General features: G+C 31.5%; 1 protein-coding gene across 1 annotated transcript; it reads right to left on the bottom strand.

Moving 5' to 3' along the window:
- Window positions 1–1,426: 1,426 nt before the first annotated feature.
- Window positions 1,427–9,659, bottom strand: LOC126677611 (kinesin-like protein KIN-UA). The gene is made up of 19 exons (XM_050372310.2): window positions 9,313–9,659; window positions 8,999–9,099; window positions 8,790–8,912; window positions 8,075–8,260; window positions 7,613–7,834; window positions 7,346–7,502; window positions 6,703–6,852; window positions 6,195–6,283; window positions 5,788–5,991; window positions 5,284–5,406; window positions 4,783–4,911; window positions 4,567–4,698; window positions 3,966–4,104; window positions 3,738–3,830; window positions 3,432–3,557; window positions 3,221–3,346; window positions 2,705–2,848; window positions 2,021–2,149; window positions 1,427–1,909 (listed from the first exon to the last, which is right to left on the bottom strand). Exons 1-19 carry the CDS (start codon window positions 9,512–9,514, stop codon window positions 1,749–1,751), a joined length of 2,736 nt encoding a protein of 911 aa, XP_050228267.1. The 5' UTR covers window positions 9,515–9,659; the 3' UTR covers window positions 1,427–1,748.
- Window positions 9,660–16,636: the final 6,977 nt, after the last annotated feature.

The following is a 16,636-nucleotide window of genomic DNA, read 5'->3' on the forward strand; positions in this document are numbered from 1 at the left end:
TATATTTATTTTCATCTCAAATTCGGTTTGAGTTTAAAACCGTAATAAGTTTGTTTTATGAATGGAATTAAATTTTTATAATTATTCTAGTTTTAATGTAGATAAAAAAAAGATCGGTCTGAGCCATATAAATAAAATGTGCGGGCGGAGTTTGAATACTAGTATACATGGATTAAGAAGACAATAATTAGTATTTTTTTTCTCATCTTACTCTTGTTAACGACTGTCTTATTAAAATGAGAAAAAAAATAAGGGAGAAAATTTAATATAAGATAACACTAAAATTATGATATAAACTTTTTAAATAAAATATATAAAAGTTAAATACATTTTTTTTAAATGGGACAGAAAGAAGGAGTATATATAAATAATAGGGACGATGATAAAATTACCTAAAATTTTAAAAATATTTACAAAAGTACCTGTAAACTATTTTTATTTACAAAAATACGATTGATTTGAAATTAATTACAAAAGTACCAAAAATTGAAAATTAATTACAAAAGTACGATTTGTATTATGTCGGTATAATTATGGTATAATTTTGGAATACTAAAACTATAAATCAGATAATTTTAAAATAATATTTAATTTATTATTAGAATAATTTCAGTATATTTTTGGTATATCGATTATAAATTTTTATATATATTTTCTAGTTGATAACATGTATATTTTTTTTATATGTACTTTTCACTATAGTTGGTAATGAACTAGAGAATTTGTATATTGTTGATGTAATAATAAAATTTTAGTATGTACACTTTTGGTATACTGTTGGAATAATTTTGGTATATTATTAATTTAATCTTTAGTATACGATTTGATGTAATTTTGGTAAATTTTTATTTAATATTAATAAAATCTCAGTATGTATAATGTCGTTATAATTTTGGTATAATGTTGATATAATGTTAGTTTATTAGTATACTGACATTAAGCTCACAGTATACACCGTATGTTTAATATTATTTTTTTATTTTTTTGTACTTTTGTAAATATTATTAATATTTTTGTAAATAAAAAAAGTCAACATGCAGTTTTATAATTATTTTCATTTTTTTTGGTAAATATAAACTAGTTAGACTTATATTTAAAAAGTTTAGTTTCAGTTTGAGCCCATTCAAGTCCGACCCATAAACAAGTCAACCTACCACTACACTAAGCATATGGGACACAGTTTACTTTGTTAATTTCCGCTGAAGTCAACCTACCACTACAGTAAGCCTATGGGACACGAGTTTACTTTATTAATTTCCGCTGAATGATTGATGATTCTCCTTTTAAATACCATTTTTATCTTAAAGAAATGATTATAAGTTTTTCCTATTCTGAACAAACCAGAAAATTGTTATTCTGGATCACATCAAATTAATCCGAACAAGTTTCCATTTCGTAGTAGCTAGAATTCTGATGATTCTAAGGATAATGAAATCGTGAATCACATAAAACATACCAATCTGCAAATTATTCCTTTACAAGAAATGATCGATAATTAATTAGTGTTTCCCTACTCATTTCATATTACAAACAAATTTTGTACACCAACTACAACCTACAAATAAATAGACTCGCTAGGGTTAAAATATATAAGTGTCTACTCTAAATTAATACCAAAATTTCAACAGGGTCATATAGGTACACCTCCTTCCTGCTTCACCTTGTATAAATAACTCCACAAATAACAATATATATAAGCTTGTGCCTTCTTCCATAAATCTTTAACACACTTCAAATGTTATTTTTTATCAATAATCCATACGTAGCCGCCTCATTTCAGCTTGAAATGTAGGACTTGAAGTTAGCGTTCGATGAGCAAGAGTTCTAATATCGTCCCTTGAACAGTCTCGTGAGATACGAACAAGTTCCCATAGCGCGCCTCCTGTAATCATGTCTTTCGCATTTACTTCTGCAAAAGTAGTCGATTTAAAATTCAGATCAACTCTCACATTATTATAATCAGTATTTGTAAATTTAGTTGTTCAGTTTCTCAAAATTTATAATAGCTGCAAACTTATACCGTGTTGGGCTAAGTGGCAGAGTGCAAGCTCTATATGGCGCTTGATTTGTGTGGCTTCATTGTTAGAGTTATGTACAATCCAAGGAAGTGCACCGTCCTCGATCAAAAGGGATTTTCCATGCTTAGTCCCTGCACCATTTGATATTTAAATTAAATTTTACACCAGTGTTGAAGAGTCAACCGGGCGGGCCAGAATCCGGTTCAGTTCTTCCCTAAAAAACTGCAAATATGGTTTCACCTCTTTGAAACAGAAAAAAACTACAAACCTGGAAATCATAGAACCGGTTAAATGATTAAACTTCCAGATTCTTTATTCACTAATTAGAGTGTGATCCATCCATTTACTAGATTTTCAATCTAGTTGCCAGTTAGAATTGTATGTATGTGCTTAAATTAAAAAATATTGACTTATTTTAGAAAAAATAAATGCATATTATATATGTTGTATGAAAATATTATTTTTTATTTAAATGTCTAAACCGGTTGAACCGTGAACAATGGCTATACTGGTTTGGCCACCGGTTCAATTTTTAAAATGATGTTTTACACTATCTATATAGAAATTTCATTCACGCAACTTTAAGATTGTGATGCATAAATGAAACGTATCAGCAACTCTTAATGCATAAGAGAGTGCCAAACACTGGGAAAAACTTGAATCAACGTCTTTCATAAAGAACTTACCTTGAGTTGATGCCCTTGATTCGCATTTTGCAAAATTTGCTATTCCCCGAGCAACTTGGGCAAGAACATCAGGATGCTTGCATCTGACCATTCCTAGCAAAGCCTTGATGCCGCCTTCGCCCCTTAGCTTTATTTGCAACTTATCTGGATGATACAGATTATTCTCATTTCTCAGTACAAATTAGAGGTTCAAAATCAAACCATTGAATGACTAATTATTTGGCAATCACTGATTACATACCGGTGCAATATGTCCACCCCTATATAACCAAGGAGATGAGTGAAAATAGCTAAAACAATTCTGATGTGCGTTTTAAGCTCCATACCTCCATTAAATAATTACAGCCTTTAACATTATACTAGCATATGTATAATTATAATTTATATCATTCTTCCGGACAATATCCCCCCCAAGACCAACATCTAACATAAGTGAAACTTCAAATTTTAACACACTAAGAAGGCAGACATCTTTAGAGTTGCTAAATAAACTTCAAAGACCTTGAAAAAGTTTACCATTGCCACAAAGATTTGCGATGGCTCCAGCGATCATTCGTAGTGTCTGAGGATCCTCAGCATTCGCTGCTGTAGTGGCTAATAAACGAATGCCTCCTTGAGCCATTATGAGTTCTTGGTTGGTTTCTAAATGGAAATTAAAACAAGGTTTAAAATAAAACCAGAAAAAGCACACCATGAGATAAATCAGCAAGATATAATGCAAGCCTACCGTTCATTGCAAGATTGGCAATTGCACCAGCGGCAACTCTATGTATAGTTTCATCCTCTGAACTTTTAAGCAGTGCCAACAGAGACGTTAGACCACCAGCTTCTACAATCTTCTCTTGATTTGTTTCTAGATAAATCAAAAAGATTTACATCTTTAGTAAAAGATATTTAATAAGAATACCAAGTGCATATACCCTATAAATAATCACAATATGAGTGACGTAGCACATAACATAAATGAAGTTAAACAAGCAATCAGGAACATCAATGACAAAGCTAAGTTTGATTCAAACAGGAAGAAAGGCACCTTCAGCTGCTAGATTTGCTACAACTTTCACAGCATGTATCCGCACATCAGCATCATCAGCTTCAAGCAATGAGAGTATCTTATGCAATCCAACTGAAATATATTGGAAAAAAATAGGGGGGAAAATGAGAAAATAAATCCATGAAATTAAACCAAAGATCCAATTTGATAGACTTTAAAGAACAAAAAAGTAACACCAATAAGCATTTGCCAAGCATCATTTTCTACCTTGTTCAAAGAGTTTAGCTATTGAAGCCTTCTCCCCATTTCCTGGATCACTAAACTGTGGATGCCTAAGTTGAGACATTTGAGAATCTAAACCGCTAAGATTTTCCTCAGACTCATCCCTGTCGAGTCTTCTTCTCGTCTGAATGATAGATAAACAATATTAAGGCTTCAGATTCCATATATCAATAACCAACTAATGAATTGTGCATCGTTAAATGCATAAAATTACAGGTACATGATCCTCATTGAAAACTTAAATTTACAACCCCCTAAATTTTATATTAGAAAACACCAATAATTTGTAATTCAACAAAAAGAAGTTCCTCTCTTCTGCAGTTGTTATATTGATCAAGTAACTCTCCAAATAATGTTATTGTTCTTTGGAGGACAGAAATTTCCTTATGTGCAATATTAAATTTCAATCTCTTCAATCCTAAAAGAGCTTTAAAATCATTCCAGTTTCCTAGTTTATGAAATCCTGTCCAACTTGTACCTGGAGAATAAATACTATGGAGTTTGGGCCCTTAAATGGGCATCAAAGGATCTTTCTCCTAAAAGCAACTAGGACACAACAAACTAATAACTCCCACAAAGAGCATACCTCGTCAGCCTCAAAACTTAATTGTAACAATTGACTTTGTAGTGTTCCTATTTCCCCTTCAAGCTTTTCCTTCTGGCGTGCCTCATCTTCGAGCATCTTGCGAAGCTTTAAGATCTCAGAATTGCTTAATGCCTAGTACACCGAAGATATAATTCTATGTGAATGAAACAGACCAGAAGCAATAATAATAAACAAGGAACCTCTAAAGCCTGATACCTCCGACTTCTTTGACTGAGCTAGTTGATTTTTAAGATTACTGACTTCCTCTTCAGCAGCCTTCCTTAGGGCTGTTTCTTTCTGAAGTAACTTTTTTAGCTCCGCAACTTCCTCGGCCATCCTTGGATCCTGTGCACCAGAAATGGAAGGAAGAACACCAAAAATTATCTACTCAACAATCAAAGCAGTTGCATCTCCAAAAATTATACCCCATACTGTCAAAGCAGATGCACATTAGAAAAGCCTTTTAAAATTCGTTTCCAACTTTTCATCTTGAAAGCAATATCAGCATATCTCAAAATGCAATAGAGGTAGGTAGCAACTAAAAGTTTACAGCAAAAACGGGTTTTTATAACCTCAACTTTTCTGCCACAACAAGAAATTACTTCATTCATTACAAATATTTTTGACTTTCCACTGAAACATCGTTTATAAAATTTCCATCACTGTTCTGATATTAGTGGTCTCTGCAATTGACAAGTTACACGTATAAAGACATACCTCTCCTTTAGATGTCACATCAGAACTATCACTATTGGCATTCTTTTGATGGTTCATTGTCCATTTGTCTTCGAGTTTCTTTATTGAATCCATATACTCTTTCTGATAATTCAACCTTTCCTTCTACATTAAAAAGAATAACAAATTTAACATTTAAAATGAGCACACACGTGTCAAAAATTAAAGTCAGCCAAATACATGATACCTAACAAAAGCATAAGAAGCAATCACATGAGGACCAAGCAAACAATTTAATTTCCCACATTGCAAAAATTCATATTCTGAACAGAGAAGCACAATTAAAAGGTAATGTATAAATTCTCGTCATACTTTATTAAAAATCTTTTTAATCCTTAAGAAAGTGTGACGCACTAACAATACAAGGCACTTCACATAATATACCATACAGCAATCAAGATCTACACTTAGTAAGTGATATAGAATGTTAGAGGTTCACCCCAGCTGCCCGACCATCCACCCAAACTCAAATCAGTACTCATTTACCTGCAATGCATCTGCATAGTTCCTTTCAACCTCAGAAATCTCGTTTCGGGCTTCTACAGCTGTTCTTTCAATTTCCTCCTCAAACGCCTTCTGCTGCCTTTCATGTTCAGCAATGAGTTTGTCCAATTGTATATCTAGCCGTCTAGCCAAACTTTTATAATCAAATTCCTCCTTCAATTTTAACATGTTCTCCACCTTCATTGCCTATAATGAGGAGATTCAAGAAAAATTTAGGTGAAACAAGAGTTGATTGCATCACTGTGAGTAATGAGGGAGCTTGAGGCATAAACAAAATGCAGCATGCCAAAGATGATTTTATATATAAAACATATGAAAACACCACAAATTAGTCTAAAATGGCATCTCAAAGTACAATATTGACAAAAAGCCATGTTCTCGGTACGCACCCTTTGTCCAAACATTATGGTACTTGCAGTCTCTCCTCGATGACGTGGAGATGGACCAATAGTAATAACCAGTGAAGTTCTTGCTGTCCCTGTTGAAACTCCAAGAAGTCAAGCACCTCATATTTTGCAATTTGAGCTCATCGGCACTTTTGTATGTTCAAATGCTCAAATACTCCTTCCTAATGAAGAAACAGATTGTGCTTTGGAAAAAAATTGTTGGCCTTCTTGGGATTTTCTCAAAAAAAAAAAGGCGCCACTAGTTTTGAAACCATATTCATAATTCTACTTGTATTGAAAACCATTGCAGATGGTAGACATAATTTACAAAGCTATTCCGTGACACTGTATAAAACGTTCGATTACCACTATTTAACCAATATATAAGCATTTCCGCCGGCATTTACTTAGACTAAGACAAGGAACCCGTACATTTCTGTTTACATAGCACGTAAAAGATCACAAGAGCTTAGATAGAAAATGAAAAAAGATTTTATGCACAAAACATTACCTCCAAATGAATCTCGAAGCAACCTAGTAAGCTTTGAATCACGAACTGGGACATGCGGACTATTTTCTGCCAGAGCATTAATGCACTTTCCTAGTGCACTTATGGAGAGATTGATAGATTTAGCTTCCTCTAATGTATGTCCTTCACTTCCTACAAAAGAGCAAATGAATGAGTAAACTTTAGAATTTTATGGTGTGGCTGGAAACCAAAATGAGACACATGCTTCATCTAAGATGTGCATATAATATTAAAGGAAGAGGGGGGACAACAATTATTTTTAAGGTATTAGGCAGGGAGGTGTCATTAACACAGTACAGGCAATAGTTCAAATTCTTGCAATTTTATTATCCTCTACATTTACATGTATTCCATCCAAAGTAAAACAAATTCTTGAGCTAGCGTTTCAAAATTCATTATGTTAAACAAATATGATAGCCATGTACAGCTCTTAACAGCATATGAGAAGAAAAAACCCACCAAGGCAATTATAGGCTCTCATTTTATAGAAATTTTAAGCGAACAAATACAATTTTAATACGGCAGATGAAACGTAAATCAAACAGGAAAATAAAATAATAATGGCACCATATTGTTATGACTAGAAAAAATGCTTGCAATATGCGAGATAAAGAGATTAAGCTACCTGACTTATTAATCCGCTCTGAACCAGCGAGATCTACAACAACAAGCTTGCCTTTCCGAACAACAGGAGGCTTCAGACCTTTTACCATGTGAGAGTTGTTACCATTTTCACTTGAAAGCGAAGAAGCTCTTCCCTTGATAGACCTTTTTACATGTACCTACAGTATTTTTTTTACTTACATTAACATAAGAACTGAAAGTCACTTCAATTAGGTTGTTAGCTAATTGGAAAGCACTTAATGTGATAGAAATAAGAAAATTAACTCACCATGAGTATAGCATGACTGCGGGAAGATTCAGTATTCAGTTTTGTATTTGCAGCAAATCGGTGTGCTTCTCCTAATCGTAATAGTTCCACAAAACTCCGCTGATCCCTAATTTCAACTAGGCTAGCTCCTGGTACTGAAACATCGCCATTTTTTGGGTCTTCCACAATAGAAATGTTATCATTAGCTGGATCAAGAAGATCTTGTATAGTCTCCATATATAACTGCATTTTTAACAGAAACATGAGGAAGATGTGACATTAAGTTCTACTACTTTTAAGGAAAAGAAAACTGTTTAAGAGTCCATAGTTTTGCTTAGATGTCATAGGAGAACCAGTGAGATATCAGAAATATTAGAAAAGACAACCAAAGGTGCATGAGACTCTCTGCTGTCAAAGTAGAAAGAGGGCCCTCTATCCTAGAACATTAGCAACACAGAATTAAGATTTTCTATAATGGCCAACCTGCAAATAGGAAACTGAGACAGAATCTGTGTCCAAAGAAACATCTGCTAAAATATCTTCCATAGCACGGACCATTATTCCTCGAGCAGCAGTATCTTCCTCTCCAAGCCGCCCAAGAGTGTAAGTCTTACCAGTACCAGTCTGCCCATATGCCATGACTGTTCCATTGTATCCATCCAAAACACTCTGCAGAAACAGATTAGACAGGCATCTAAGTTCAAGTTCACAAAACACATAGGTGACAATAAAACATTCATATGATAGTATTTACAATGAGCAGTTGTTGGAAGAATAGTAGGTAACGACTTCTAGTGAAAATGGGAGGGCTATTACAGGAACATGACTTGGCTACCGATAAGGCTATATGCATTTGAGCAAGTTTGTACTCATGCAGGCAGGGTTTTTGGATATAATCAAAAGATATTCAGATTATAACACTTTCCCACTTAGCTGAGTTGACAAGGATAAAACTGAATGAAGCATTACTTGATTCCCAATCTGATCTTAGTCAAGAAGCGCAGTGCATTTTGTCAGCATCATATGATATTCAGAATAGAAAAATAAAGTAATACAACAATAGATGATACACAAAGATCTCCACAGCAATTAATGGGCACTCTCAAGTCTCAACCTGTTACTTACTTCTCATGAGGATAACATCAACCATATGCTATGCAAGCTAGAAATTAAATAATAGAACCACAGATTTTTTTACCTCAACAACAGGTTTTGCTACAACCTCATAAACACGTTTTTGTGAAGCAAACTCGGTAAGGACTTCATCAAACTCATACGTGTCTGAATCCCAATTGTTCCTTCTAACCTTCAACCTTTTAACCTATACGGAGTTATAATTCTTCAACAAGAATACATATTTGGCCACAAATAAATTTTAAAAGCAACAAAGAATCATCAAATACACACCTCAGGCTGTAATTCAACACAATCAGCAAAATCAGCATCTGCTTCCATTTCCTCCGCAATTCTTGGCCTTAATCTCACTGCTACCCTAACTCTTCCAGGCACTACATCAGCAACAATAAAATACATCATTACAAAGATTTCTAATACACCATAGCCAAACAGCTTCTCATTAACCTAATTCTAAAAATTCAAAACAGATAAATTATCATTTAAGACTATTTTTTTACGCAATTAGTTGACACTCGCAAATTTACAGATTATACTTTCTAAGAACGATATATAATTCAAATAATGCAAGATCTTAAGAAGTAAACCTCCAGTATCATCTTTAGCTACACCGGCACCACCGAGAGAAGGAGGAGCGCTTTTCCGTACACTATTATTCAACGACTTAGATTTAACATTACTCTTCTGACTTGCGTTAACAATTTTACTGCCAGTAGAGTTTCTGATGCTGCTGCTATGAGTGCCGTTTCTATAATTACTAACGCCGGCCGCCGCTGTCGTTGTCGCCATAGATAGTCCAAAAGAGAGAATAATTAAGCAGTTTTATAAAATGCAAGCACGACGAACGTGTGTTGTAAGTGAAGATGTGGAGAGGTGGTTGTTTGTTAGTTTGAAATGAAATGAAAATGAAGAGAAGAAGAAGAGTGGTGTTTTGGTGCAGCAGTTTAATATAGTAAAAGGTCAAGTCACGGCCTGTTGTGGGGGCCCGTTGTTTATAAATTATAACTCCCTCCTTTATTTAGCAACATTTTTGGAAGTTACGGTTATGTCCCTGATTAATTAGGTGCATTCTGATTACGCGATTTGAAGTGACGGTGCCTTAATTTCGACGGTGAGGCTGGTTGGTATTACTTATTTACCCTTCTTTATTCACTGCCCACGCACGACTATCCGTTTAGTGGGGGTGAGCTGAGGCTGTAAGTTCTAACGGTTTTTTTTTTTAGTTGGGAATGTGGTCATCTTACCGCCAATGATTATGGAAATAATTAAGAATTTTGTAGGGATATATATGTATAATATATGAACTTATTAATTTGATATATGTTAAATATAAATCTAATATATTAATTTGAAATAATTAATTTGATATATAAATATAAAAAATGGTCATAAGAAAATGTGCATTGACAATGTAAAAACATACTTTATAATTTTATTAAAAGATAAAGTTTCTTTCTTAAAAATGTTAGAATTGTTGGAAGTAAGAGTATGGCAAGGCTTCTTTAGAATATTATAATAAAAGGGTGTTGGTGAAGATAAACTATAATACATCCAATTGCCAACTAGAATATTATATGCTTCCAAGCTAAATATTTTGTAAGCTCCTACAAATCTTTCATTTGGCTCACATTTTTAATACTTTTCACTTACCAATGAGCTATAACTCAAATGTTATAAACGCTAAGCAGCAAACTGCTAGGTCGTGGGTTCGATTTCTCCCACAAGCGCTCTCCCTTCCCAAATTATCAAAAAAAAAACTTTTCTCTTGATAATTTGTATAAAGTGTAAGTTTTTTTTCAAAACAAAAGATAGTAGCTTTGGCTCAACTCTTGTAATATAGGAAAAATAACAATTTACTATCCTCATAGACTTCCGACCGCCTCGTAGAGTCTACCATATTTTTTTCGTTGATCGCAATAAAATATTTGTGAACCTATAATTAATATTAGTCATGGGTTGATCACATGAATTATATATGTTAAAAGTTTATTTTTGAAAAGTTTTGGCGCAATTGACAATGAAAAACTAAATCATGAGAAACTAACTTTTTTCATGAAAAGGGGGCAATGCAAAAATTGATATTTAAACTTTAAACCTGTTAAATTAATACACAAAGCAATTCAAATTCAAAGTTTCCAAAAAGAAAACTGTGATTCAAAACATTGTCATATTATCAAAAAGGAAAACTTATACCTTAAAGCAAATTCATAATTCATAATTCACACATCCATATTGATTTCTTTAATATGATATTTAGATTCATTGATGGAAACTTTGGAGACAATGAAAAGACAATGATCCCACTCGGAGGAATTCATTTGACAGTCTTTATTGAAAAGATTAAAGGGAAATAAATAAAGTTGTGCTTTTTAAGTTATGGCATGTACCAACCTAGAATTTATATAAATGGTTTTTTACATTGTAATTGTGCATCTAAAACATATCATATTTAAAAGAAGAAATAAGTTTGATAGTGCTTCTTTACACTTCTGTACAAAAATTAGGTTAAACTTTTTTTGAAATCCAAAATGTTTCAGTAACTCAGATACAAAATAGTTATATTTCTAAAAAAGATAGAATAATTATGTAACCAATAATAATGGCATGACATAGAACAAACATCTACTAAGAAAACATGTACTGTCTCATTCGTAAATCGTCTTAAAAAAAAACTACTAAAGCATTTCGCTTGGTGAACACAATCATCCATAAATAAATCAAATGTATCAATGAACTGATTTGAATATCCACAATAAGAGCATCTCCAATAAAAGGCATTTTTATAAAATAAATAGCATCTTAAAGATAGAGAGTGATATTTCTAATTTTACTCCAATATACTCTCTAATAATAATTTTTAGTTAATTCTATTTTTTTTAAATAAAAATAAAAATATTAAAGATTAAATAATATTAATTTAACACTCTCTAAATCCATTTGTTTGTTTTATTTTTATAAATAATAAGAAAATATTAAATATTGATGTTAATAATATAAATCTATTTTATTTTTATTAATAATATATATTTTTAATTAATAATACAATTTATTTTTATTAATAACATAAATAAAAAGTATTATATTTTAAAATAAGAATAACTAACTATTTTTTTGAAATTTGAAATCTTATCCTTTAAAAAATTGAGTAGATAGTGAAAATGAGAAGAGTCATTTTCACTCTCTACTCTAAATTTAAAGAATAGAGAGTCTATTGGACTACCATTTTGTTGTCAAACTCTTTAAAATAAAAAGTTGAGAAAATTACACCAAATCACCCAAAATCTGAAAACTTTATGTTAATGACCCAACATAATATTTTTAGCAAAAATCCCCCTTTTTAAAATGTTTATTTTTAGCTCTACCCCTTTCCATTACAAGTTACTAAATTAACCCTATACTATTGTTACTATTGTGCACTTCATTTACTCAATTTGTTTCCCAATTTCCCTCTTCTTCTACGTTCTTGACCACCGCTGCAATCTTAAATTAGGTTCTTTATCTTCTGTTCAACGGTGGTCAGAGGTCGGGCTGCGGTGGTCGGAGTCAAAAAGAAAAGCTACAGGTCTTGCTCTTCTTTTCAAAAAATTAATAGATCTATAGGAAGTTCTCTCATGCTTGATTATAACTTGATTAATTAGAGCATTCGCAGAAATATTGAGTAAAGTGTTGGAACATCTTATAAAGCCGTTCTTGAAGTAGGAACCACCGTGGTCATGAAGAGATTAAATGATGTGGTGGCCAGTAAAAGAGAATTCGAATTTCAAATAGAAGTTTTGGGGAAGATTAAGAATAATTATAGATTTTTTTTCTTTTTGTTTTCTCTTTTTTCGTAAAACATATTTCATTATAGCTAAAAATAATTGATTTTGAGTGTCATTACTGACTTTGTTTGGCCAAATTTAGGAGATCACTAACAACTAAAATTTAATAGAGCATTAATTTATATTTTCAGATTTTTTAGATCTTGTTATTTTATTTTTATCATGTGATATGTTTGACTTTTGTGGATTGCTTTGCAAGTACTGATATAATTCTTGTGCTAAATTGATTTTTCGATTTAAGATGTTGTGTCGATTTTGTGTGCGTATGTTTTTAGGAAGAAAGATTATGACAAAGCGCATATTTTATTGTGTCCTTAACTTCGCCTTGATGTTGCTGAAATTGAAAAGAAACTCTGATTTTATCATCTTTATTAGTCTAGTCAGCCAATTAGCAACTGTGTATGTGTTTTAGCTTGTTTCAGTTTTGTTTTTTAATTTTTTAATTATTAATTATATATATGCGAGTTATAATAACCATATATGAACTTTATATCAACTTAATTTTCTCATCTTGTTTGTTGGCAGCATGCATGTTGATATATTATTTTACTATCTAAGAAAGAAGGCAAAAATAGGACATGGTGTGAGCACTAGAATCACAACCACAGACAATCGGTTCGATCAACTGATTCAAAATGTTTACCTTTGTTATTTGAAAAAAAAAAGACAAGAATGTTGTATATTCAAAGAGCTCAGTTGTCAAACACAATAACAGTGGTTTCATGATATGTAATACCAAATGGTATGAAGTGGATGATGTTATGTTTACGTTTATTGTTGCTTATTTTTATTATAGAATTGAATAACTATTTTAATTGAAATGTATTTGGTAGTCTATAACACCAGACATCAACCTTCTGTGAACCTGATGTGAACCTATATCAATTAAACTACTTTAATTCAATTTTAAATAATATTTGCCTTACTACTTTTTACAATCTTAACTGACATTTCATATAGAGGAAATTTTAAGATTTAGTGTAATATACAAATTGAATATCTCTTTTAAGTGAAATGTATTTGGTAGTTTATAAAACCGAACATCAACCTTATGTGAACCTATATCAAATGAACTACTTTAATTCAATTTTAAATAACATTTGTCTTATTACTCTTTACAATCTTAACTGACATTTCATTAAGAGAAAATTTTGAGATTTAGTGTAATGTATAAATTGAATATCTCATTTAAGTGAAATATATTTGGCAGTCTATAAAACCGAACATCAACCTTATATGAACCTGATGTGAACCTATATCAACTGAACTATCTTAATTTATTTTTTTTATAAAATTTATCTTGGTGCTCTTTACAATATTATGTGATATTTTATATAAAGAGAGTTTTGAGATATGGTCATTATAAGAATTGAAAAATTGTTTTTTAGTGAAATGTAATTGACAATATATAAAACTGAAAAACAACCTAAATTGAACCTGATGTGAACCTAAATCAACTGAACTATCTTAATTCAATTTTTAATAAAATTTGTCTTACTGGTCTTTACAATCTTAAATGATATTTTATATAGAGAGAATTTTGAGATTTAGTGTAGTATAAAAATTGAATATCTCTTTTAAGTGAAATGTATTTGACAGTCTATAAAATCAAAAATCAACCTTATATGAACTTGATGTGAACCTATATCAACTAAACTATCTTAATTCAATTTTTTAATAAAATTTATCTTTCTGCTCTTTACAATCTTAAATGACATTTTATATAGAGCGAATTTAAAAATTTAGTATAATATACAAATTGAATATCTTTTTTAAGTGAAATGTATTTGACGGTTTATAAAATCGAAAATCAACCTGACGTGAACTTATATAAACTGAACTATCTTAATCTAATTTTTAATAAAATTTGTCTTACTCCTCTTTGCAATCTTAACTGACATTTTATATAAAGAGAATTTTGATATATAGTATATTATAAGAATTGAATACTTTTTTAAGTAAAATGTAATTGACAATCTATAAAACTGAAAAGCAACCTGATGTGAACCGCATGTGAACTTGAAATAATACCACATATTGAACTATTTTTTCTTAGGCATACTCTTGCAAGTCTTCACATTGTGTCTATAAACATGACATCTGATGCACTTGTTATGACATGTAGTTTTCCAAGCAGACCTAATTCTTTTCTTTTTATAATTATAATATCTTATACATTTAAGAATCACAATGTCTCCACTATCCATCAAAAGAATGAAAAATCTTAATTGCTAACGGAGCTAATCGCGACAATATAACTAATAACAATTTAGTAGAAAAACTTGAATAACAATATGATCATACATAGTGATTATCACCTTAAAAAGAAGGCAACAAATCCAAATTTATTTCTTTATAAATAAATGAAACACTATAATAGAAATTCATTAGAGAAACCACTAAATTGAATTGCTACACAAATAGAAGAAACTTAAATCAATGATACCAGCTCATGAATCTAATTATAATTAGCACATGTAAAATATAATCAATAACAGATTATAAAGGTTTAATCTTTTTCTCTAGCATGATCATCAATTTTCAGCTTCTTGTCTATTTTTTGTCCTCCTTATTATAGACATATGAAATCATATCAATTCATAATTAAAAATAAACCTAGCTCTAAACTGAAGATTCACAAAATATTATAAAACAAATAGCACAATTAGAGTTATACTCTGTAATTAGATTAATTCAAGAGAATAAACAATCCCTACCACCACTAGAAATCCCTAAATCTGAATTTAATGCAAAAGAAAAGCTACTTCAAATTAAAGTTGTGGAAACTATTCTTTTTGTTACAGAAGCAATAATAACCTTTAGCTTCATGTTTTGCATCGGGTGACAAAAACGGTAGTAGAGAAACACGAACAAACTCGTCATCGCCTTGCCGGAGGTGTGTTCACTAGCTGAGTTCGTCACAAACAAACAAATATCTGTTCATATGCAGAGGAACCCAGCTGAAAACGAACCCAGCTGTGTTTGTGTAAAATGAACAGTTCAAGTTCATGGTTCTCTTCTTCGGTGAGTCGATGCGAGATGGAGATGAAATGAAGGTGGAGTTGGAGCTGGGTTCATCTTGCGTCAAGCCATTCATCCATTGTTTTCTAAGTTGAATTGCTTCTTTGGCCACTTTTTCAATTGCAATTGCAAATTACCTGAAGTCTGCCGCCCGCCGCCTCCGCTGCTTTAGCCACTTTCTCTTCCCCGGACGCCGCTGGACTTCCATGAAGCTGATGCGGAACCAATTATGAAGACGTGGGACAATTTTGGATTGGAGATTAACAGATCTAAGGTTAAAATTGTCCTATTGTAATATTAAATTAGTTTATTTTGGGTTATAGGGGATTTGTGAAAACTTTTCTTTTTTTTTGAGAGATTTTTGCCAAAATTAAAATGTTGAGGTAAAAATATATCATCATAGCATTTTTAGGGGATTTGTGTAAATTGCCCTAAAAAGTTTGACAATTATAAAAAGGCCTTTGGAGATGCTCTAACCTCTAACAAGTCGGATTCGATAATCAATTTAGATCACCCTTTAAATTAACTAAAAATCCGTAATAGCCATTGATTAAGCCAGCCGAGAAGAGAAATTTCCCCCATCTAAAGAAACCGCTTAGCCTAATACGTTGTATAGAATCTTTTAAAGTTTTACAATTTAGTGTTCCATACTTTTTTTGAGGAATGCTTCTAAAACTTCAAAACTTTATATCTATAAATAAAAAGAAATAATAAAATAACTAGAAGAAATTTTTATAAAAGAAAATTATTGAATCGTTTTCGATAGCAACGTTTCTCATTTCAACTTCTCCATTTTCGTATTACATAGAATGTGATGTTTGACAATATTTCACATGTGAGTCATTAAACTAATTGGCGCATTATATTAAATTTGCAAACAATTTAGTATTTGTTTTGGTGAAGATGTGAAGGCTAAATCAATTTTAAGGCAATATTTAACTTTAATTTTGAAGTGGTAAAGAGGTTCCATCATAATGTAAACCTAACCTAAAGTAAATGTAATTGTAAAGACTAAAGAATGGGTGCATGATTGAACATTTTATCTGGTTCCATCCTTCAAGTAGTTATC

The sequence above is a fragment of the Mercurialis annua genome, linkage group LG4 (genome assembly GCF_937616625.2).
Source record: "Mercurialis annua linkage group LG4, ddMerAnnu1.2, whole genome shotgun sequence".
NCBI classification, from domain to species: Eukaryota; Viridiplantae; Streptophyta; class Magnoliopsida; order Malpighiales; family Euphorbiaceae; genus Mercurialis; species Mercurialis annua.

Excerpts from the sequence above, each read along its gene's own strand:
- LOC126677611 (XM_050372310.2), bottom strand. The coding sequence starts at position 9,514 with ATGGCGACAACGACAGCGGCGGCCGGCGTTAGTAATTATAGAAACGGC. Across the intron at positions 8,913-8,998 it reads GTGTTGAATTACAGCCTGAG|GTTAAAAGGTTGAAGGTTAG; the intron begins GTGTGTATTTGA and ends AACTCCGTATAG. Across the intron at positions 4,912-5,283 it reads ATGTGACATCTAAAGGAGAG|GATCCAAGGATGGCCGAGGA; the intron begins GTATGTCTTTAT and ends TCTGGTGCACAG.